The sequence below is a fragment of the Anomalospiza imberbis genome, chromosome 2, assembly GCF_031753505.1.
Source record: "Anomalospiza imberbis isolate Cuckoo-Finch-1a 21T00152 chromosome 2, ASM3175350v1, whole genome shotgun sequence".
Lineage (NCBI taxonomy): Eukaryota > Metazoa > Chordata > Aves > Passeriformes > Viduidae > Anomalospiza > Anomalospiza imberbis.
In genome coordinates, this window is record NC_089682.1 from 31,943,670 (window position 1) to 31,965,524 (window position 21,855).

General features: G+C 46.5%; 1 protein-coding gene across 1 annotated transcript; it reads right to left on the reverse strand.

The window, feature by feature from the left end:
* Positions 1 to 2,461: 2,461 nt before the first annotated feature.
* On the reverse strand, positions 2,462 to 9,816 carry ADAMTS1 (ADAM metallopeptidase with thrombospondin type 1 motif 1). Its single transcript, XM_068180435.1, has 9 exons — positions 8,767 to 9,816; positions 8,185 to 8,531; positions 7,568 to 7,700; positions 7,017 to 7,184; positions 6,460 to 6,746; positions 6,027 to 6,213; positions 5,751 to 5,926; positions 4,795 to 4,970; positions 2,462 to 4,563 (listed from the first exon to the last, which is right to left on the reverse strand). The coding sequence occupies exons 1-9, from the start codon at positions 9,269 to 9,271 to the stop codon at positions 3,822 to 3,824; spliced, it is 2,721 nt and encodes a 906-aa protein (XP_068036536.1). The 5' UTR covers positions 9,272 to 9,816; the 3' UTR covers positions 2,462 to 3,821.
* Positions 9,817 to 21,855: the final 12,039 nt, after the last annotated feature.

Genomic DNA, 21,855 nt, shown 5'->3' on the forward strand with positions numbered 1-21,855 from the left:
CTGGATATTTAAATTTAGGTGTTGTCCAGCTGAATGTCATCAGCTGCTGGTCCTGGGCTGCAGCAGGACCACGGATGATCCTTAATCCCACGGATGCTGTCAAGCATAGCTTCCAGGCAGAGGGTCTGTAGGAAACTGCACTTCTCTTGCCCAACATGAAATCCCTTTTGCACAAGCCCCTCTTGCTCTCTGTGGGCTGTAAAATGCATGTGCGAGTCCAAACAACACCGCTTTCATCTCCACAATAATCCCTCTGCTGCCCCAGGCTTTGGGGCACCAATGTTTGTTACAACACCCTATTCCAAGCACCACTGGTGAACCTGATAACTGTGTTTTGACTTCCCTTCTGTCCCTGTTTTGTGTTCTGAGGAGGAATGTCGGGCAGGAGTGAATGTTTGGAGCTGTTTTGCTAGGAAAGCATGAGATAGATCACCATGGGAGGGACATCCAGAGGATGCAATCTCCTCAATAAAGCTTCTCTTAATATTCACACAATATTCATCCCTTAATTGAGAGACCCAATCTTCTCATTCTTCATCTATGACACTTCTGTCCATGTTTTGTGTTCTGAGGGGGAATATGGGGCAGGAGTCAATGTTTGGAGCTGTTTTGCCAGGAAAGTATGGGATAGATCACCACGGGAGGGACATCCAGTGGGTGCAATTTCCTGGGTTGCTCTCCTGCCTCCACATGTTTTAACACAGAGCTCTGCTTCTGCAGAACGGGGCAAAAGGCAAATATTTCAGCTAAGTGCTCTCTTACACTCCTGATGTAGCCTGGACATGTCCGTGGGATCTGGATCCCTTTGCTGTATTTGGGTGACCTTTGCTAGGGATAAAACTTCACCTAATTACACCTCCTTTGCCTGGAGGGCTCAGCAGGCAATGGCCACATCCCACAGGACTGATCTCTGCTCCAAAAGGTGCTTGGCAGGCAGGTCAGCCCCTGCAGGGATTGAGGAGCCTTCCCAGCTGGATGAGCTGTGGGAGCAATTTCACAGGAGGGGATGAGCACAGCCCAGCCAGAACTCTGCCATTGTCTGCTGAGCAGCCCGGGTTATTCCTCTGAAGATGTCTTTCTGAATTTCTCCAGGAGTATTTACTCCATTCCTTACCTTAGATAGTGGGTGAAGATACTTTTTCTAAAATAACCCTATTTGTCCTAAAAAATTCAACTAATAACACCACTTTGCATCTGCTGACCCACTTCTGATGTTGAGATTATAAAAGGAAAAGTCTCACTTTTTCCTGAAACATCTCCACTGTTTGGAGATGTTGATTTTTGAGTGAGTTTTGAGGGGTTTTCCCATATACTGTTAGGACAATTTCAAGCAGTAAATAGCACTATTATTTTAATAGTGCCAGAGGAAAAGAGCTAATCCACATTTTCTAGTTACACCATTTAGAGTGCTCACCCAGCACGAATAGCACAATTTCACATCTCATCAGCCTGGCTGGTTCCAGGATAACTCTTCTCCTCTTCAAACTCCCAGTTATTTTCTAGCCTAGACGGTGAATAAAATACATATGCACATATACATCTATATATACAAATAAATAGTTATTTCTTGTATTTATAAAGAACTATTTATAAAACCAGAAAGGTTTTTTTGATAAACCTCCTGAATAATGTCAGGAATACAATATTCCCCAGCATTTCTGCACATCAAAGCAATGCCCAATGAAGTGTGATGTGATGAGAATTCTGTGAGATTCAGAGGGGCCAGGACTTTATCCACAGAATAAAACGGGGACTATTTCTGCAGAGACAGAGTCCAAACTTTGGCAAAGGAAGTTTTAATAGATTTTTACATGACACAAAGCCAAAAGCATCCAGAAATGACTGATGTCTCAAATTCCATGGCAAAAATCCGATGGAGCCCAACAGAAGATTTTCTCTTTACTGCAGTGGTGATGAGATAAGGTATGAGGGAGCAAAAATCGGCTTTTGATGCTTAGTATCCATTTAACATAATAAAACATGTTACCAACAGCATTAGAACAGCTCGTTCACACAGTGCTTCTTGGAAAAGCAGCATCAGGAGAAAATTAGAGAGGGAAATCCTCCAGGAGCTGGTGAGGGAAACCTCTGACTGGCTGTTCATGAATGGTTCTGGCTTTTGACTGCTCCTTTCCCACCAGAGTGAGGCAAAACTGCCGTTTTTGTACATATTTTGTTGGTTCTGAACACGACTGACAGCGCTGCTCCCTCCCCAAGCTGTTATTACAGCCAGTGGCATCAGTATGGTTGCACTCCATTTTCTGGAACAGATGAGTTAGTGGTTAAGTAATAAAATACAAAATTACCTCTTTTAAGGTGGTGTGTGACATTATAGAGAAAGTTTTCCAAATGTCTTCACTAACACAGGTAATTTGTTGCCTTTTGCTTAGTATTTTCCTCAGATTCCAAGCTCTTTCTGCTCCATGGACTAGTTTTAGTCCAGTGAAATAATGACACTCAATTTCCAAAATTTATAGGGTTCATTTATTACCTCTAGTAACATATTATACTGTATAAATACTCTATCCTTGTTATATGTCCTTTTAAAAAAGCGATAACTTAGAAGGTCACATTAGACAAGAAGTATAAAAATAAATATGCTCATTATATGCATTTATTACAAATTATAACCCTTCCCAGAAGGGACAGAAATATAAAATACTTATGAAGTACATAAAATCTATAGTAATATATTTTACTATATACATATGGAAAGCCATATTCTCTCATGGTCTATGGACTGGCATAATCTTCAATGATGTGAATGCTGGCGTTTTGCTGTGGATGGACCTGCTATCCCTCAGCTTTGCCTTCCCACCTGATCAGTGACTGAGCTCTAAAAACCCAGCAGAGGCCACAGAGGATGTTCCCATTCATAATGGGATTCTTTTTTTTTTTTTTTTCCCTTTTTAACTCAATATCCATTGGCTGGGGTAAGGCCAAAGGTTTGAGTGTGGAAGCACGACTGGAATGCTCACATACTCCATGAATCTGTTTGGCAGGAAGGCAGGACCAAGCTGGAATCAGAAAAGCCAGTGGAAGGTATGCAGAAGGCACAAAGAGCAACTACTCAGACTCAGATTTCTACTTTTCCAAGCCTCTGGATTACACATGTCACCACAATGGCACTGGAGTGGCTGAGAGAAATGGACAGGCACATTGGGATGACATAAAGGTACTTTAAAAAAAAAAAGACATTCTAGTGATTTGTGGAGTTGATATTTGTTCTTGATATTTCTTACTCTTGACAGGTAGAGAATATGGCTTTATTTTTATATAAAACTATTCTCTGAAACAATAGCAGCCATGAATGACATAGTTAAAGCTCCTTTTCCAATCTTGTTTTTTGCCCTTTGTGAGGTAGGTAAGCCCTGACCAATTATTTTAAGCTATCTTTTTCCCTCCCCTTCCTACACGTGGGGATTTAATCAGTACCACAAGATAAATCCAAAAGAAGGGAGAAATAATCAAACCCCAAAATGTTTGCTGAAATGTGTCTCACTGCTCACGTTTGGCTTAATTTATAACAGACTTTAAAAAGGCAATTCTGATGCCTTTGGGCCTTATCTGCTAAAGAGAAATGAATGACATGCTATCCCATCCAATTTTCAGTTGGCAGGGGATTTTTGGGATGCAAAGCCAACTCAAGCTGTTTGCACTGTCCCACCTCAACAGATCTTCTCCGTGAATTTTTTTTATGCAAAAACACAGGTGCTGTCTCTAGCCCTCTTTTGTGTTTTTCAGTGCACTGGTCTGAAGGAAAAAAATAAAATAAAATAATAATAATAAAAAAAGTTTTAGCTTTTCCCAAGCTGCCCTATCTAGCTGCAGTCTGTGGCGTTGCAGAAGTCTATCAGATGCTTGGGTTTCTTGGAGGGCTCACAGCTTTCTTGGGGCAGCACGCTGCCGTCAGAAGAGATACATTTCAACAACCTCTTCTTGAAGCCTTTCCCACACGTCTTGGAGCAGGGGGACCAGTCCCCCAGCTGCCACTGCGGGCAGGGCACGTCGGCACAGGGCCGCAGGTTGCTGGGCTTCAGCTCGCGGGCGCAGTCGGCGGCCGGCCGGCCCTGCGGGTCCCGGCACTCCACGGCGCGCCGCTGCCAGCCCGAGCCGCACGACTTGGAGCACTCGCCCCAGTCCTCGATCACCCACTCCGAGGAGATGATCTCCCTGATGGCGTTGAAGGATTCTTTCTTCCTGCCCGCTGCCTTGTCCGCGCTGGGCTGCGCCGGCTTCTTCACAAAGTAGGTGAACTTGATCTTGGGCTGCGGCAGGTCCCCCACCGTCAGAACCTGGATGGTCAGTGGCTCCTTCAGCGGGCTGAAGCTGCGGATGCGCTCCAGGGCGGCCGAGGAGCCGCTGTAGCGCAGCACACTGCCCTTGTAGGTGATGTCCTGCTCCAGCGTGGACAGCGTGTAGTCGCCGTTGAGGACGTAGGTGCCGTCGGCGGCTTTGATGGCCAGGAAGCTGCCATCGTGCCTCGCGCCCCGGTGGTTCCGCTGCTTCACCTCGATGTTGGTGGCCCCCGCCGGGATGGTGACCACGTCGTGGTAGCCAGGTCTGCCCCGGGAGAAAAGAGAAACACTGAGTCCTCTGCAGGGAAGGGGGAAGAGCCTTCTGACCCAAGACTAAACCTTGTCTGAAGTCAAGGCGTTTAGCTCGTTAATGGATGAATCCCATCCACAAGGACAAGGTGAGCCACAGCCCTGTCATTAATGGATGAATCCCACTCACAAGGACAAGGTGAGCTTCCACCCACAAGGACAAGGTGAGCAGCAGCCCCACACTCACTTGGCTCTAACGAGGGTGCCAGACACCTTCTTGCAGGTGGAGCCGTTGCCCCCGCAGATGCCGCACTTGTCGAACTTCTTGTTGGAGCCGATGGTGCGGTCGCAGCCGGCCTTCACGCACTGCCCCTGCACACACACGGACGTGGAGTCGGGGCTGCACGGGGTGCCATCCACCACCTTGGGGACACAAGGAGCCTCATTACAACATGCACAGTGCTCTGAAATTGCGTGACACAAAATACGGACGGGGGGAAAACCCGCAGCACCTGTCATTTTCAGGGCTTTGGAAACTAAAAACCAGAGCAGCCCACAGGTAGTCTTCTCACTTGCCAAAATGGTAAGAGAAGAAAACAATCTCACTTTTCATTAATACCTCCCCCTAAAAACCTACTGTTTACTGACTTCATACAAAAAAGCCCCATTGCTTTCTAGTGTCACTAGAAGGCAGCCATGTCCTCAAAGCACACTGCCAGTGTTGCTTTTAATGCTGATCAGCACATCTTTTATTTCTAGGAGTGCTGTTCCACAAAAACCCTCTATGTCATCGCCCTGGTAGTTCCTGGCTCTCACCATCTGATGACAGCGAATTCAAGTAGCTATGCAAGATGAACATTTTTCCTCGTGTTTATTTTAAGCTGTCAGCATATTAGTAACCAGTATGACACAGCGCCAATGTTCTGGCAAAGATCCCTCAGAGTTTTCCAAACCTATCTCAATGCAATCCGATTGGTGGATGGAGAGGGAAGGAAACCAGGGTGGAGCGGGTAGAGGAGGTGGAAGGATTGTGCCAAAACACTTAAAGCATGCTTGCAATGATCCTGCTGTACATGGAGGAATAATCCAGCTTAAATATGAGAAGGACTATTTCAGATTTCTACACTGCTTGACTCTTCACACAAAGAGAGAAAATAAAAATCCCCCTCATGATCAGCTGGAAGAGGTGCAGTTTTGAAATACCTTTGGCTGTAGAACAAAGAAGTATCCTGTTCCTTTGGCTCTGCAAACCAGCTTGCATCTGTCTTTTGGAGACACACCAGCAAACTTGGGTGTCCACTCCACTGCAGGTCCACTTCCAAAGGCAGACTTGGAAAACTCATTGTGCTTTTCACACTGTTCCTCCCTGAACGTTTTGCCTGCGGGTAGAGAAAAGACAGGTGGGCATGAGATCATCTCTGTCTGTGCTCTTCCTCCACAGCACACCAACCCTGGCTGTCAAAAAAGGGTAAAAATTACCATTGTTGTCGGGGCAGTCCTCGATGTTACAGGACCTGTACTGCACCCGCTTCCCTTCGCAGTACTTGCCCCCGTTCCTCGGGACGGGGTTGTCGCATTCCCGGAAGGAATACTGCACTCCCCCACCACAGCTCCGGGAGCACTCGCCCCACGCCCCCCAGGAGCCCCAGCCGCCGTGCACTGGCGTCTGGAACGACAACATCAGCATGACACAGGTTAAACACAGGTTAGACACAGGAAAACCCATACCAAACCACACCATAGAAGCCATCATCATGCTCATTTTCACCCACCCGATCTCATTAAAAACCCTGCCCTAAGTTTGCTCATTAGCATTGAATCAACCCCATCTAACAGATCTCTCCTTTTGCAGCATTTTCCTATTCGGCTCTGCAAAACCCAAAGCTGCACCCATTTCTTTTTCACTACTTACATCATAATGCTTCTTCTCAGTCTTATTGACACACTTGCCATTCATGCACCACTTCCCTTCCCCGCAGCTGGTGCCGTCTGCCCAGGGGAAGTGTTTGGTTTGGCACACCAGCAGCCCTCCGGAGGTGCCCGTGCACCATAGCGTCGTGCACGTACTGGCTGCGTCGGGGCAGTGCTTGGACTCATCTCCAAACGTGAACTGGCACTGCCTGTTGGCATCGTACAGCGTGCCAGGCAAGTCCGAAGGGAGCTGGATGGGTCTGTGGGGCTTGTCCAACAAGCACTCCCCTGAAAAAGTTGAGGAAAAAAAAGGAAAAAAAAAAAAAAAAGGAAGTCAGATGATGCCACAGGTTCAGTTTTAAAAGGGAACTTCATTTGCTTTTGTGCCAACGTTTTCATAAAAATAAGGTTCTTCTAAAATCACTGACAGCAAGTAAAAGGTTAAGTCTATTCTGAAGCAGAAACACTTTTAAAGAACAAAAAAGAAAAAAAAAAAGTGCAAAGCAGTAAAGCAGAAGAGCTCAAACGCCACATGAATGGAAAGCTTAATGACCTTACCATGACCGTTATCCAAAAATGTTGTAATCATGTAGGCACTGCATGGAGACCAGGGCTGGCTGCGGTCCAGGTTGGAGAGCATGGATGCCATCATGTGGAAATCCCGGCTCATTCCATTGATGCCAGCACACTGCTTTGCATCGTCATGAGGCATGTTAAACACGTGGCCTTGGAGAGAAGGAGAAAAGCAAAGTCTGTGACTTTAGGATGTCTGTCCTATGCATTACCAACAGTATTTTAAATATTGCTCTAGAACTGCTCATAGCCTGGTCTGTAATTAATAACCCGAAGCTGAACGCTCCCAGATTTCAAGCAGATGGCACTGGATCTTCTCTCTTTTTTTTTTTTTTTTTCCTTTTTTTTTCTGCAGGCACACACACAGCTCTTGCAGACAATGCTATGCAGGCCGGATTTGCTTTCCCGAGTCCAAGCCTGCTCCAAGACAGGGCTTTGCCTCCTCCCGACTGCTCTGGGGAGGTGCAGGCTGGGCTTTACGGCATCAAGCTGGCTTCAATTAATCCCAGGGAAAGGCTTTGCAAAGTTTCAAGTACCTAATTCGTGGGCTGTTGTGAAGGCAGCCTGCAAACCATCGTCTTCTATGATAGAGCAACTGCGGTTTAGATCACAAACTGTTCCCACATCAGCCATCCCAAGAGTATCACATGTCTTGGCACCGCACAGGTCCTGTAAAAAAAGGCAGTTTCATTATTAATCAGATCAGAGACTTAACCTTGGCAAGAGCCATCCAGCCCTGGCAGTTTGCCTTTACTTATGGAAAGAGCATAAATATTCAGCTCTTCAATGGGTATGATGGCAAAAATCTGTCTCTGGAACATAGGCGGGGGTTACACGTAGAAATGAAATGCATAATTTCCATCTGAAATCTGCTAAAAATATATGGGGCAGGAACACAGTGCACAATCTGTGAGTTTACAAAGACAGTGCACAAACTGTGAGCTTCACCAGACATGGTGAAACAGCAATTAGAAAAAAAAAAAAAAAAACAAGAAAAACCCAAAAAACCAAAAAGCAGCTCATCTATTTTTTAGCCTGCCTCACTGCAGCTGTGGTGACACACGGCTGTCTCTGGACACTTTTTCGGAGGTCTCCGGGCAGAGGGGATAGGGAACAGTGGGCGTGGAGCTGGATGTGACTCGGTGTCCCTCACCTGCCTGGTGAAGAGGATGGCCGTGTCGTAGTGCTCGGCGTGCCGGTCGCTGGGCGGGTTGTGCTGCTTCTGCCAGCTGCAGAAGTTCCTCAGAGTCAGGGCGGCGTTGGAGGAGATATCCGGGCCTTTGCGCTCCTCATAGATGACCATGATCTTCACCACCACGAGGCTGATGGAGTTGCGGATGCTGGGGTGCTTGTACAGCTTGGCGGCCACAGACAGCAGGGTCAGCAGGTAGTGCTTCAGCCCGCTGCCGTGGAACTCAGCCATGGACTGGTCGGCCACCAGCATGGTCTCCACGTAGCGGGGGCTGGACACGAACCTCTTCTTCCTCCTGCTTCTCGTTTCTGCGTCAAAAAAAGACAGAGAAGGAAAGCGCAGGTGAGCACAGCAGGAGAGCACCGTTTAGAAACTCAAACCCACGGGTACTCAAGATGCGCACCCAAGCTCTGTGCGACCCCCGCACCCAGGGGGGCACCTCGGGGTGGGATGAGGGGCAAGCAGCGGCCGGGCATCCCCGCCACACCCCCCGCCTTTGCCCTCCCCGTCCCCGCGGAGGCCGGCGCGGCGTCCCCACGGTACCTGCGGGCTCGGCGGGCTCGGGCGCCTCCGCCCCGGCCCCCGCCTCGGCCACAGCGCAGCGGGCGGCGGGGGCGGCCCGCGGGGCGCCGCGGAGGCGCAGGAGGTGCGGGCCGTGGCGGTGCGCGGTGCCGGGCGCGGGCTGGATGAGGTACTGCCGGCCCCGCAGCGAGAAGGCGCCGCGCAGCCCCGCGCACAGGCTGAGCGCGGCCGCCGAGCCGGGGTCCCGGTTCACGGTGCCGGAGTAGAAGCAGCGGGAGAGGTCGTCCTCGGGCGGCGGCGGCGGCCCGCCCAGGTACTGCAGGGTGAAGTCCGGGGCCAGGAAGCTGCTGTCGGGCTCCAGCTCCAGCGTCAGGCGCTCCCCGAAGGCCTCCAGGCGGAAGCGCTCTCGGGCGCCGGGCGCGCCCAGGCGCCGCGGCAGCACCAGCGCCCTGCGCTCGGCGCTGCACAGCCCCAGCAGCGCCGCCAGCACCGGCGCCAGCGCCGGCAGCCGCCCCCCGCTCCTCATCGCTTGGCGCAGCCCTTCTCCTCTCTTTATTTCACTTTATATAGGAATGGATATGGAAGATGTGGGTTTTTGCTTTCAGGTTTTGGGGGGTGTCTGAGTCTTTCTGCCGGCGGAGGACCGCGCGGGAGCCGCGTCCCGCGGTCACTGCAGAGGCGGCGTCGGCTTCCCCATGGCCGGGGCGCGGCGGCGATGCCGGGGAGCGCGGCTGTGCGAGGGCAGCGCTGCCCCTCGCTCCGTCCCTCTGTCTTCTGTCCTGCTCCGGCTGCCGCTTCTCCTGCCCGCCTCCTCCTCCTCAGCCTTCCCCGGCTGCAGCAGCGGCGGGCGGGGAGGACGCTCCGGCGAGTCTCCGGCAGCCCCGGGACGGTCCCGCCTGCACTTCCAGGGCGCCGAGGAGCCTCCCGTCCTTTGCGGAGCGGAGCGCCGCGGGCCCGTCCGCCTCCACCGTGCGGGGTGAGTGCGGGAGCGGGGCTCGCCGCCGCCCTTTATGGGGTCCGGCCGTGCCGCCCCCCGCCCGGCGCTGCCGCCGCGCCCGCGCCGCTGAGATCACTGCGTGCGTAACGCGCCCGCGGGCGGCCCCCGCCGCGCCGCCCTCCCGCCGCCCCCGACGGGGCGGGACGGCACCGACACGGTCCGGGGTCGGCCCCCGGCTGCCGCAGCGGGCTGGGCTGCGCCCCGTGCCAGCCCCGGTGGTGCTTTGTGCCGGGCTCCGAGCGCTGCGCGCCGCGGGGATCTCTCGTGGGAGCGCCTGGATGCGCTGCGGGTCCGTCCCCCGCCCCAGCAGCTCCGGACCGTCCACCTGCCGCTCCCCGAGCCCCGCGGGGCGCGGGAGGGGGGGGACACATCCCTGCTCGCCTTCGTGGCTTTTCCTTCTATTTTTCTTCCCACTTTTTTTTTTTTTTTTTTTTTTTTTTCCATTTTTAATCCCCCCTCCCCCCTTCCCAAGCTATTCCTGCCCTTTCTCGCCCTGATAGCTGCAGTCGGTCATGCACCTGTACTGAGAAATGGTTCCTTTCCAATCACTTAAACAGAGGCGTTTACGTAGGTGCAGCTAATGTTTTGCTTTGAAGCCATAACCCAAGCATGGTGGTGCTGCTAATCCCCTTAATTCTTTATATGCACAGCCCCACCTTTCTGCTTCTGAAGGACCTTTTGGAGGAGGAGGAGGGCAAAGAAGTGGTGAGTAAATGTGTGAATAAAAACAGACTGTGTACCTGTTGGTGACAACTCCTGGACTTCCCAGTTGAGCAAAGATGCTTCTGTGTCTGTCAACACATCATTTAATACAAGTATGAAACTCAGGGGCTGAAAACAGAAGGAGCAAAACCTTGGGATAGGGCAAATGTTTCTAAAATTTTAAGTACCCACTGTTTTCTTGGGATGGAGCGTCCCATTTATGCCACTAAATCTAATAACCCTAAGGCTTTTCTTCCTAATTTAAACCATGTCAGACAAACTTTGAACCACATGTGTGTGTCAATAGCCCAGTCTGACTGCCTGCTAAGTTCTGACAATGCATCCATTTCCCATGGCGTCCTGTAAATCTTGCACGTTCAGAATTGTGCATTGTTTGAAGCTGTGCAAAGAAACATAGGAAAAGATTAACCCAATTTCTCAGCTACTTGCTCAGCAAAAGTGCTCTTGTCCCACAGAATGATGAGCAAAATTAGAGGTAGGCCTCAAATGTGGGGTTTTCTTTGGAACACAGCAGGAAGTGCTGGATTGACTTCCAGAGGCTGCAACTGCTGCCCATGAATATATCAGCAGCAGAAAAATCCATTCAGTTATGATAATTTTTCACTTGAGTTGGAAATGTGTGTCAATCTCTACCCTTACCTTTGAGATCTGTGTGCACATCTCTGCTGTGCTTTTTCTAGGATAGAGCACAACAAAGGCACCGTTCATTGATGCTGTTAATTAATATGGTGTTGCACGTAATACCTAATTTAGGGAAATACCAGTTTAAAAGCCTGGAAATAGAAACGTAGAATTGAAAGGAAATCATCTTCGTAATTTCTTTTTGAACTTGCGTTTGCTCAAGAACGAGACTCTTGCAAATAGATATGCATTAAAAAGATTAAAATCTCTTTGTCAACATAATCAGTGTCACACATAGATCAGCAGGGACCAGAGCCAGGCCACCAAAGGTGTGTCCACCCAGCTGCTAGATGCACCTTTGGTTTTCCTGCTGTTTTTTGATGTTAATTCTCTGATTTGAAAAGATCCTGACCACCTTAAAACAGCTTTTTCAGGCTGATAAGTCTTTTCCATATTCCACCAGGTGGCACTCGCCTATAAAAAATTGTTCTGGGAAAGTTTCATGGTTCATCTCCCAGCTTTCCTGGAGGAAAGGCTTACATTTTAGCAGGGAGCTTTATAGTTCCCTGATAGGCCAGAAGTTTTCCTGGCCTTTATTTAACATCCAGGGAAGTGTTTTAGCAAAGAACTCAACTGTTCTGTTGCATTACCTGAACACCTGAAATTGTGTTGGAAAGGAACTTTTACAACAGGTTTGCTGCCTGGATCACCACCTGGATCACCATCTAGATCATCTTGTAAGTTCTTAAATTGCTTCCTGTGAAAAACCCACATGCGTTTAGCTGGATTATTCAGGGCACTGAAACCTTTGTGTATGGATTTTTAATCTATATTGTACCAAATCTGGGCCAGCTCCAAATCACAGTTTGTGTGAATCAAGACTTAGAAAGAAACACACTGACCTTTCTCAAAATTTCACTTAGTTAATGACGCAGAAAGGCATGGAATTGATCTTTTTAAAGAAATTTCTAGTGCTTGGAGGAAGACAGCACATCCTGTCAGGAGTACAACATAGTGTAATTCCAATTAAGCCACCAGATAGCGCCACCACCTCATCGATTTTGGGTCAGATCAGCGTCTTTTGCTCTGCAAGAACAGTTTTTATGGCTCAGACCCAAGTGCTGTCGGTCTCTGAGCAGGATTAACAATGCTGAAGCTTCCATTTCTTCATTACTGTCGGCAATAACGGCTGTTTCCAAAATTGAAGGGAAAAAAAAAAAGCAACACAACCACCCACCCCAACCTTATTTGTTTCAATGCTGCAGAATGATTGCTTCTTTCAAAAACGGTTATAATTAAAATTAAATTAGAATTAAAACAGCAGATGGCACATTAGGCCCATTGAATGGGGGATAAAAGACCTGATGCTGTAGAAAAAGTTCTCTGAAAAACACTTCCAAGATTATTTCTGGAGATTGTTTCTCTATGATGTCTTTGTGTTTTGTGTGATTAATTTATATATTTCCATTTATTGTTCATTTTGAGGTCATTAACCGTTGGGGTTTTTTAGTAAGATAAGAAGGTTAAGAGAGAAAACCTCTAATTTTGCCTGTTTTGATAATCAGCAGAAATGGGAAAAAGCAAAACAATATCCATCATCACTTTAATGAGAAGTACACATTTTTATTTTGGAGGAGAATCATGGGATTTAACATGGTGATGTGTTTCTCTGTAATTTCTACTTTTACATTACTGATTATCAAAGTTGCTTTAAAAAAATAGATGCAGAAATTTGGGCAGCCTCCACATTTTATTGCTAAATAACCCATATATGTAGGCATATATGCACTCAAAATGAGCTGCTCCCAATTATTTCTATTTTCCCTTATAAACTTTTGTCAAAATGGGATTCAGCAGGAACTTGGACTGACACTTCTGGCTGTGTGAGTCAATTATTTTGCTATTTAAAAAGAAGGAGGTTTGCATGAGGATGTGAATTCAGACCTGTCCATACCCCGCAGAAATCCACACTAAGTGGTTTAAAAGGCTGTTGAGGTCTGACTTTGTGTCTCACTTTCTGGTAGTGGAAGCATTCCTACTGAAGAATTTGCGCCACCATCTAAATTTCTTGTGAACAGCTGACCTAAATCTGAATTTTCATGGTCAAAACAACTGCCAGGGATCACATAAAAGCAATCAGGCAAAGCAAAATGCTGCATTATGGCATGTCTGCTTTAAAAGTGTTTCAGAAGTTAAATACAGCTTTAACAATGGCTCCAAAGTCCCTTGGCAAATGGCAAGGAGCACATTCATAGTGCCCTGAGCTCCACTGACATTTTGATATTTTTGTCGTACTAGGATTTCAACAGATCCCTCACTTTCTCCTGTGTGTGGACAGAGGATTTCATAAGCACTGCAAGCCATGATACAGTTCCCATGGAATTCCTCCTAATGAAAACTCATCGCTGCACCTATTAATAATTTTTTACCTTTGAGATTTCTGTGTGTGATGCCACACTCATTCCAAAGCCACTGTCCACTAAGATTTTCACGCTGTCTTGGATGTGCTGGTCTTTTTTTCTGACCAGAGATCATATAATGCTGATCAACCTTATAAAAAGTGTCAAGAAATTTGAACATTAGCAGCAAACATTTTCAGTGGAGTTAAATATCAGTTCCCTCATCCTGGCTCATCCCTTCTTCCCCCACCCTTCCTCCCTGTTATGCTGGATATTCAAAAGTTGATTGGCAGTAAGTGTATTTAACAAAGGGCACAAACCTTTAAGGAAAGTGATTAACCACTCTCCACTCTCCAAACAATTTATATACATGCTTAGACTCATCTAATCCATGCTTTGCTGAAAGCTTGGATGAGTTTTCCTCTTGGTTTGTAGGGATGGTGCTCACTCACTGCCAGTAATGAGTATCTCCTAAAATCCCCTGGAGAGCTTATCCTTCTTTAACAGGTAAAAACCTGAGGTAAAAGTGATTTAGCAATTTGGTAGCAATAAGGCAAAATACCTCCGTTACATCAATGCAATTCTTAGACATTTGCAGAACCTGCAGCTCTATCATAATTTTCAGGACAGGGCTCATGGTGTTGCTGAACAGTTCTTGCTTTTTGGCAAATTTTATGCACATTTTGAACAGGACATGGGATGGTTACCTCTTGGGTTTTTTCTGCTTTCAGTCCCCCTTGTTTCCTATTGTTAGGCTCTAATTTCAAACTGGTTTTTGCTTCTTTTTTAATGTTGGGGATGAAGTGAATGGGAAATCTTTGTTTGCCATCAGGTAGAAGGGCATGTAAGTCAGTAAGACTTGTTTAGGTGCCTTGGGATGGAACAAACTCCAAAAAGGTCTCCGTAAATCTACATAATTTCTCTACGTCAACACTAACACACAGTTTTAACTGAGGGCAAGACATCATGACATAATTTGGCTGATGCATTGGGATGCTTAATATTTCTATTTTATCCATGAAATGAGAGAAATAAAAGGTTGTTACACTGATCTTAGACAAAGAACTGAAGGCATCATGGTGGGCTGGATGTCAGGTGGCCCTTCATTCCTCCTCAGCAGAACAGGAGGATGAAAATAAGGTAGAAAAGCTTGTGAATTGAGATAAAGGCAGGAAGCTCAATTACCAATTACTGTCATAAACAAAGCAGAGTTAACTTGGGGAAAGTTAATTTAATTTATTGCCAGTTAGAGTGTGATGGTGAGGAGCAAAGACAAGATGTTGCCTGCTTGCCTTACTTTTTTCCTCCTTAATTCCTGAGTCCTCTGCCTTGCTCTCAAGTGGTGCAGGATGATGGGAAATGAAGGGCTGTGCTAAGCCCAGGAGAGCTCCTCTTTCACACTGATTTGCAAAAAAAAAATCTGCCACCAGGAGCTGACAAAATAGATCAGGCTGTTTCCATAGGGTTTGAGTTGGCGTTGCCCCTTCCTGGCTGTCCCTGGCTGACACGTCCCCAGGTAAGTGTGTGAGGTGAGGAAGCCTCTGGCTGCCCAGGTGGGTGCTGCGGGCAGAGGAGCTGAGCAGTGGCAGCCAGAGCCTCCCTTCTGTTTTCAGAAGTTTTGCCCTCTCTGTCTGTCCCAGTGCCCTGCAGAAGCCTGGTCGTGTCTCCCTGGCTGAGCTCAGGGAGCCCCTGTGGCACAAAACCTCTCTTGCACAACTGCAAATCCCAGCGAGAATACCTTCCCCCAGGAGCAGCCCCCTCTGCAGCGATGGGACACGGAGCTGGGACATGAAACGGGAACAAAGGGGACTCAGCAGACACATAGGCCCTGCTCCTGGGAATATTTATAGTCAGGCTTAACTCCCAGCATCGTGCTAGCCCCTCACAGGGTCTTCATAACAACTTGGCTGAAATGCTCTGTTTACAAATGGTATGGAGAGAAAGCATGTGCAGTGTCTTCTACAAGAAGTGAGGTTTTTCAAACAAAACACCCATCCATCCCCCAGGTAATTTTATCCCACGGACACAGCAGGAAATAAACAGACAATAGTAAACCAAGGCAAACCAAATCTGTATTTTCACTCTTGTTGCTCTTAGGTCTTCTGAAAGAAACATTGCTGCTGCGTAAGACCAAACACTGAAAGTCAGTTTACAAACTGTAACTTCCATTCAGCATCACTCAATTTCTCCTCTTGCTTTGGTGTGCAAACCCTTATGCAAAACCCTGAGAAGAGAGGGAAGGAGTAAAATAGGCATGGGGAAGGCTTTTCCCAGTATTATTCTATCTAATCTCAGTATTTTCACTCATTCTTCATAGTTGCTTTCCACCTTCGGTTTAGTCACAGGATTATAAGTTTTAATTCCAAATATATTTAGATATGCTGTTAAAATATTGCAGGTAGAAAGATGCAGCATTGTTTCACATGGGATTTTTTTTTTTTTAATCAGAGTAATTAATTTAATTGCCTGCACAAGCTCAGCCACCCTTAATGACCATAAGATGGACATGACTGCAAGGTGGACATCATGTCCCCTTCCCCGCTGGCATTGCCCTCTCCTGCTGGGAAAGAGGCCTGGTCTGGTGCCCACTTTGGGTCCGTGGGGAGCACAGCTGAGGCAACCCCAAATTCTTTGGGTTGCAGCTGGCTCTGGCTGCCTCAGCTGCACATCTGCATGTCCCTTGGGAAGTGCAAGTCGGGGAAGAGGACACAGAGCCCTCTTCGTGGCAGATCCGGGTGGTTTGGGCTCAGGGAGGTGCTGGTTGAGGTCATGTGGCTGCTGATGGGCTGATCCTCAGGGGTGCACTGGCAGGAGCAGAGCTGGTCCCCACTAAGTGTGGGATTCAATGAGGGAGATGAACTCTAGGAGACTTCTTGGACTTCTGAGGCTGACATTCCAATTATTCCAATTTTTCCAATAACTATTCTGCTTGTATGTTATGTGTCTTCAAAGCCATCCAGGGAAGCCCCTTCCCTGAGACCTCCAAGGTCCCAGAGTTGATCAGCAAAATTTCCAAGCTTCCCTCACCCACTTTTCCTTTCTTGGTTATTTAAAAAATCTCAGAAGCGGTTGCTCAATGCCATTTATGAACTGAGTGTGGTATAAAAATCCCAGCTCCAGTGCAAATATGCACAGCTGTCACATACAGCACAATTTTTAAAACCAAAGCATCATCAGGTATTTTAGCAAACAGGTAAAAATTTTCCACTTTATAAAAACATACATTTATATAATTCTAGCAATGCCAGCTGAGCTGGCTTTGCTTTATATGGTAAATACACCAGCTAAAATAGGTTGTGCAAAGAAATTGCTAATAAGGCAGAAAAGTGAACCCAAATTTAACTGAGAGGGCCCTGCCAGCTTTGCAATTTGGATTTCAAAGCTGTCCAAGAAAAATACTCTCTTTTTACCTCCTCAAAAGGATCCAAACTCAAACATGGTGTCAGAAACAAATTGAAAAGCTATAAACACTCCAGCTATGACATCAGGCACTCAGAAACTGCAAGAAGTGACAACATTAACTCGTGATTTTTGCTTCAGGGAGGGCACATGTGTAGATGTGTTTTCCAGCAGGAGGGATGGAGACAGAGAACTGTAAAATTGAATTTTATGAACTTCAGGGCTGAATTACGTGTATCTACCTCCTACCCCAGCAGAGGAAAGGATGCACTGGTGAAGGAAGCAGCTTCCACACCCATGTTCCTAAAATGCTGCAAACCACCCGTGCATAAACTCCCTGCCTGAGCTTGTTTCAACATCCAAACAAATTTGTGAGCAGTTTTGATTATCCAAGAGTAGGAGAATGCAAACCTTCTGACACTTCCAGAAAGCCTCCAACAAGTACTTGGAGCAGGAAGCAGTGCCTGGGGAACATTACCACACAGAGATAAGTTTCATTACAGACATCAGCATTTTGCTGGAGAGGCTGCCTTGTCCAAAATTTTGCTCTGTATGTCGTTTCAACCCTCACAGATAGCACAAAAAGGATCAGCTGGTGTTCTAGACTCCAGGGCCAAGTGCTGTAAATAAATGCTGCTCCACACATGAGTAATTCCTTTGGCTCTGCGTGTGCTGCCTCTAGGTCAGGGAACAGAGGACAAACCCTGACCTGCTCTTTGTGCTCCTAAGGGGCACCAAAGCCCAGCTACTTCCAAGCCCTGAGCTCTCCCCACCAGGTTAAATTAGGCTTTGCTGTGGGAAGTGTCTCATTTGTCCAGTAGTGGGGGTAGGAAGCTCTCTCATCCCATTAAGGCAAAAGGAAAGCATTACCTATTTCAGTACACTCAAATTCTTCTTGCCTAAGGTGGTATTAGTTGACCACCAATCTTTTCAAAGGGACATTGTAATCTAATCCTATTTAAAAGCCTATTAACACCATTGGTTTATGACTAGATTTTGTAATTATCATGTAGCAGGTACCATGAGAGCAATATTTTATATGCACTTTTAATTCTGCGTTTTCAGAGCAGGTGTTAAGTTGGAGTTTTGAATGCTTGGGTTTTGTCTGTTTTTGACATGGATCTACTTTTAGGGCTAGCAAGGAATATTGAATAAAGACATAAGAGAAACAATTACATTAGTGAGTTTATTGTCAGTCTTATGTTAAGAGGCAGGAGAAGGAAATTTGGTGCTATAGGGTGTGACTGCATACATGGATAATTATCTTATAAAATAGCATGAACATTAGCCAAAGCTGGAAAAAAGCAATGTTTCTAAACAGGAAAATATTTTGCTGCTGGGGATTTGGGGATTTGTGTGCTAAGAAGGCGCTGGAGGGGATGGTTCTTTATGCAGCATGGAAACACTCTTAGCAATTCCTGCTCCTGTTGAGTTTTTGTCATCCCCACACTCTCTGGAAACAAATAACACGTGGCTTCCTAGGCACAGAAATGGTGGCAAATCTGCAATTGCTTTGATTAAGCTGTTCTGTAGTATTAGGACCACCCAAAAGATGGCACTAAACAACCTTTAGTCCTACTCACAGGCACACACAAACACAAAATTTGCTAATAATATTCAGAAATAACTCACTAGCTTAATTCTATAATTTTGTGTGCAAAAGTAGGAATCATTTTAGATAATTGTATATTAGACCAACAGGAAAACTGGGGAGACTTTTATGTAAGCAGGTAAACTTTGCACTGCAAATATGACTTCCCTAGGCCCACATGAAAGCATTCATGTTTTTGTAAACATGACAATGTGACATTAGGTGAGCTGTGAAAATGGGTTAAAATTACCCAGGAGTTAGGCACTGTCCTTAAAATATTTGTTTCTTTAGAAGCTGTACATTGGCCTCTATAAATCTGTGGTTATTTGGCCCAAGGTATTTTTATTTATGTGGGTGCAATGTGGAGCCATCCCACCAAAGCCCGTGGAGCTACATGGAATGACAAGTGTTAGCAAGGGGCTGATTGTCACTCCCTTTTTTAATGGGTAGGACTGATTATTTTGATTTTTAAATTAGCTTATTTTCTGCAGTAGGAAGAAAAAGACATGTTTTTGCTAGTCACTTCTCATTTTATGATGTAATAGTTGAAGGAGGAAAAAAACCCACCCCTTTCATATTTATAACCTCTAAAATCTCAGAAGTGGCCTCTAATTTATGCCAAACCATAAAGATGAGAGTGTTCACAGAAAATGCTAGAGGAGGAATCCTCACATCCTGTGGGAGTAATTTTCTACAATTCAGTTTCATTATTTTAATCAAATACATGTTAATAATAAACGATACAAATGAAAGAACACTGAGCACCACCTTTGCTTGGAGCAGAAATCATTTGGGTAGCAAAAGAAGTTGAGAGATCCAACACCTTCCACAAATATTTGACTCCCCTTTTTATGAGGCTCCTCTTTTGAATGTGGTTGCCTGTAAAACTACAGCTGAAGTAGGAGGATAAAAAGAAGCTTCCCAGGAACCAGACACAAAAATTTGCACCAGTTGCTCCAAAGCTTGTCCCCTCTATGAGTTCAGTAATTCACTCACTTCTGCCTTTCTTACTGCCTGATTATTTGGTTATAATCAAAATAAGAAGCTTGGATGTTAGGGTTTTCTGCAGGGAATGAGCTGGAGTACATTCAAGAGAACTGAGTGCCACCTGCAGAAAAACTGCACAGACATGAAAGCAGCAGCTGGCTTGGTTACATTTATTCACCATGGAGTAAAGAAGGCAAAAGAGGAGAGATAGTGGAAGTACACACAGAGCAAATGAGTGAGAAGCTGGGTTCCCTTTGTGCTGGTAGCACAGCAACAGTTGTTCCTCACCGAGAGATTCTGCACAATGCAGAGCAGTCAAAGTGTCTCTGTGTTTCATGGCCACATTTTGGATCTCACAGTCCCAGCTCCTTGAAGCTAAAGTCATGCCAATATTGGATGTGCAATAGGGATACTGAGTTCTAATAACCACTGCAAATATGTAACTCGAGAATTTACTCTAAAAGCTGCAATTTTCTAAAAGTTGCAATTTTGATGTTGTATATCAAGGCCAAGTGAAGCAAATACTTGTGCATCTCTCCAAGGCCTTCCTAATTTGATTTTAAACAACTTCATATTTTAATTGAAAATAAGTCACAGCATAAAAATTAGGTCACCCTGAAGGAATATATTTTGGGCAGGGTAAGGTGAGCAAAGCATTTTTCTGACAATCATTGCAATCTTCACATTCTGAGGGGACTTGAATGGACTGCAGATATTTTCTATATCAGAGGAGAGGTACAGTTTCTTACTTTGGGCTCAAAGATAACTTTGCAGTGAAGTAAGAGCTGGAGGACATCAAGGGGAGGGATGATAGGGAGGGAGAGAGGCTGAATTGGAACATCATTACTAATTCTCACAATGGTAGCTCAGTGAAAAAAAATGCTGCAGAACAAACCTGCCTTCATCCAGTCAATTTTTGGAAAGAATTATGGCCATTTGGAACTGAGTTCTTACTTGAAAACTCTTTGGAAACAGGATGCTGCTCCCAAGCACTTTGAGTCCTTTGAGACCTGGAAGGAGATTCATCTCACGCAGCCTCAGACATCTGCACTGTGGCTGCCTCCATCTGAACCCTGTGTCCCTTTGTCACTGGAAAGGAACACACATTTGGGATGTGCAGTCCAGCTGACGCACTGCACATTCACTGCAGGCTGAAAAGAAGAGAAGTAAGTGAAGTTCCCATTCTCTCCCTGCTGAATCCAAAAGGCACCTATAAACACTGTTCAGAGGCACATCCAAAAGCCCTGGGAGGAATCCCTTCCAGTGTCAAAATATTTTTTTTTACATTCTTGAAAGTCCATTAAACAGTTGCAACAATTTTATATATTTAGGCTTTTAAAAATAAATAAATAAGAGGAGCAGTGTAATGCAGCCTTGGCAGACAGCATGCCGCTGGAATAAATTATGACAGCAGTGTTTGTCTTCCTAGATCTACTCCCAGAAAAGTCAGCCATTGTTCCATAATGCAGCTTGTAGAGCAGTCTGAGCCCAGGAATGGATTTGTCTGGTCAAAGGGAGATGCATTTTCCATCTATAAGCACCTGGGGAGAAGCAAGAGCGTGTGGGGCACTGTTCATTTGATCCTAAGGTCAGGGGCAAAAGCCACAAGCATTGTACCTCTTAGGTGCCTGCTTTTCAGTCCTGTTTGATATCTTCAGTGCTGTTTAATATCCATTGATGATCTGGATGAGGGGATTGAGTGCAGCCTCAGTCAGTTGCAGAAGAAACCAAGCTGGGCACTTCTGGGCCCTGCACTGCAAGAAGGACATGGAGGGGCTGGAGTGTGTCTAGGGCAGGGAATGGAGCTGGGGAAGGGGCTGGAGCCCCAGGAGAGGCTGAGGGAACTGGGAAAGGGGCTCAGCCTGGAGAAAAGGAGGCTCAAGGGGGACCTTGTGGTTCTGCACAACTCCTGACAGGAGGGGACAGCCAGGGGGGGTCAGGCTGGGAACAGGGAACAGGAACAGGAGGAGAGGGAATGGCCTCAGGCTGTGCCAGGTTGGACATCAGGAGGAATTTCCTCATGGAAAGGGTGGTCAGGCCTTGGCAGGGGCTGCCGGGGGAGGTTTGGAGTCCCCATCCCTGGAGGTGTCCAAGGAAGGCACTCAGTACTCTGGGCTGGTGACAAGGTGGGCATCAGACACAGCTTGGACTCGACAGCCTTGAAGGTCTTCTCCAACGTCATTGATTCTGGGATTCTCTGTCAATTAGCAAAGGTACCTGGTTTGACTAATTAGGGTGCTGTAGGCAGGGCCAGTGCTCCTGTCTGCAGTGTGGAGCTGCTTCTGTGGATGCAGCTGCAAGAGGTGCCTGGAATGAAAAAATAACAGTGAATATAAACCTGATGCTGAAAGCAGCTGTAAAAAAATCCTGGTAACAGTGGAACAGTTGTTTTA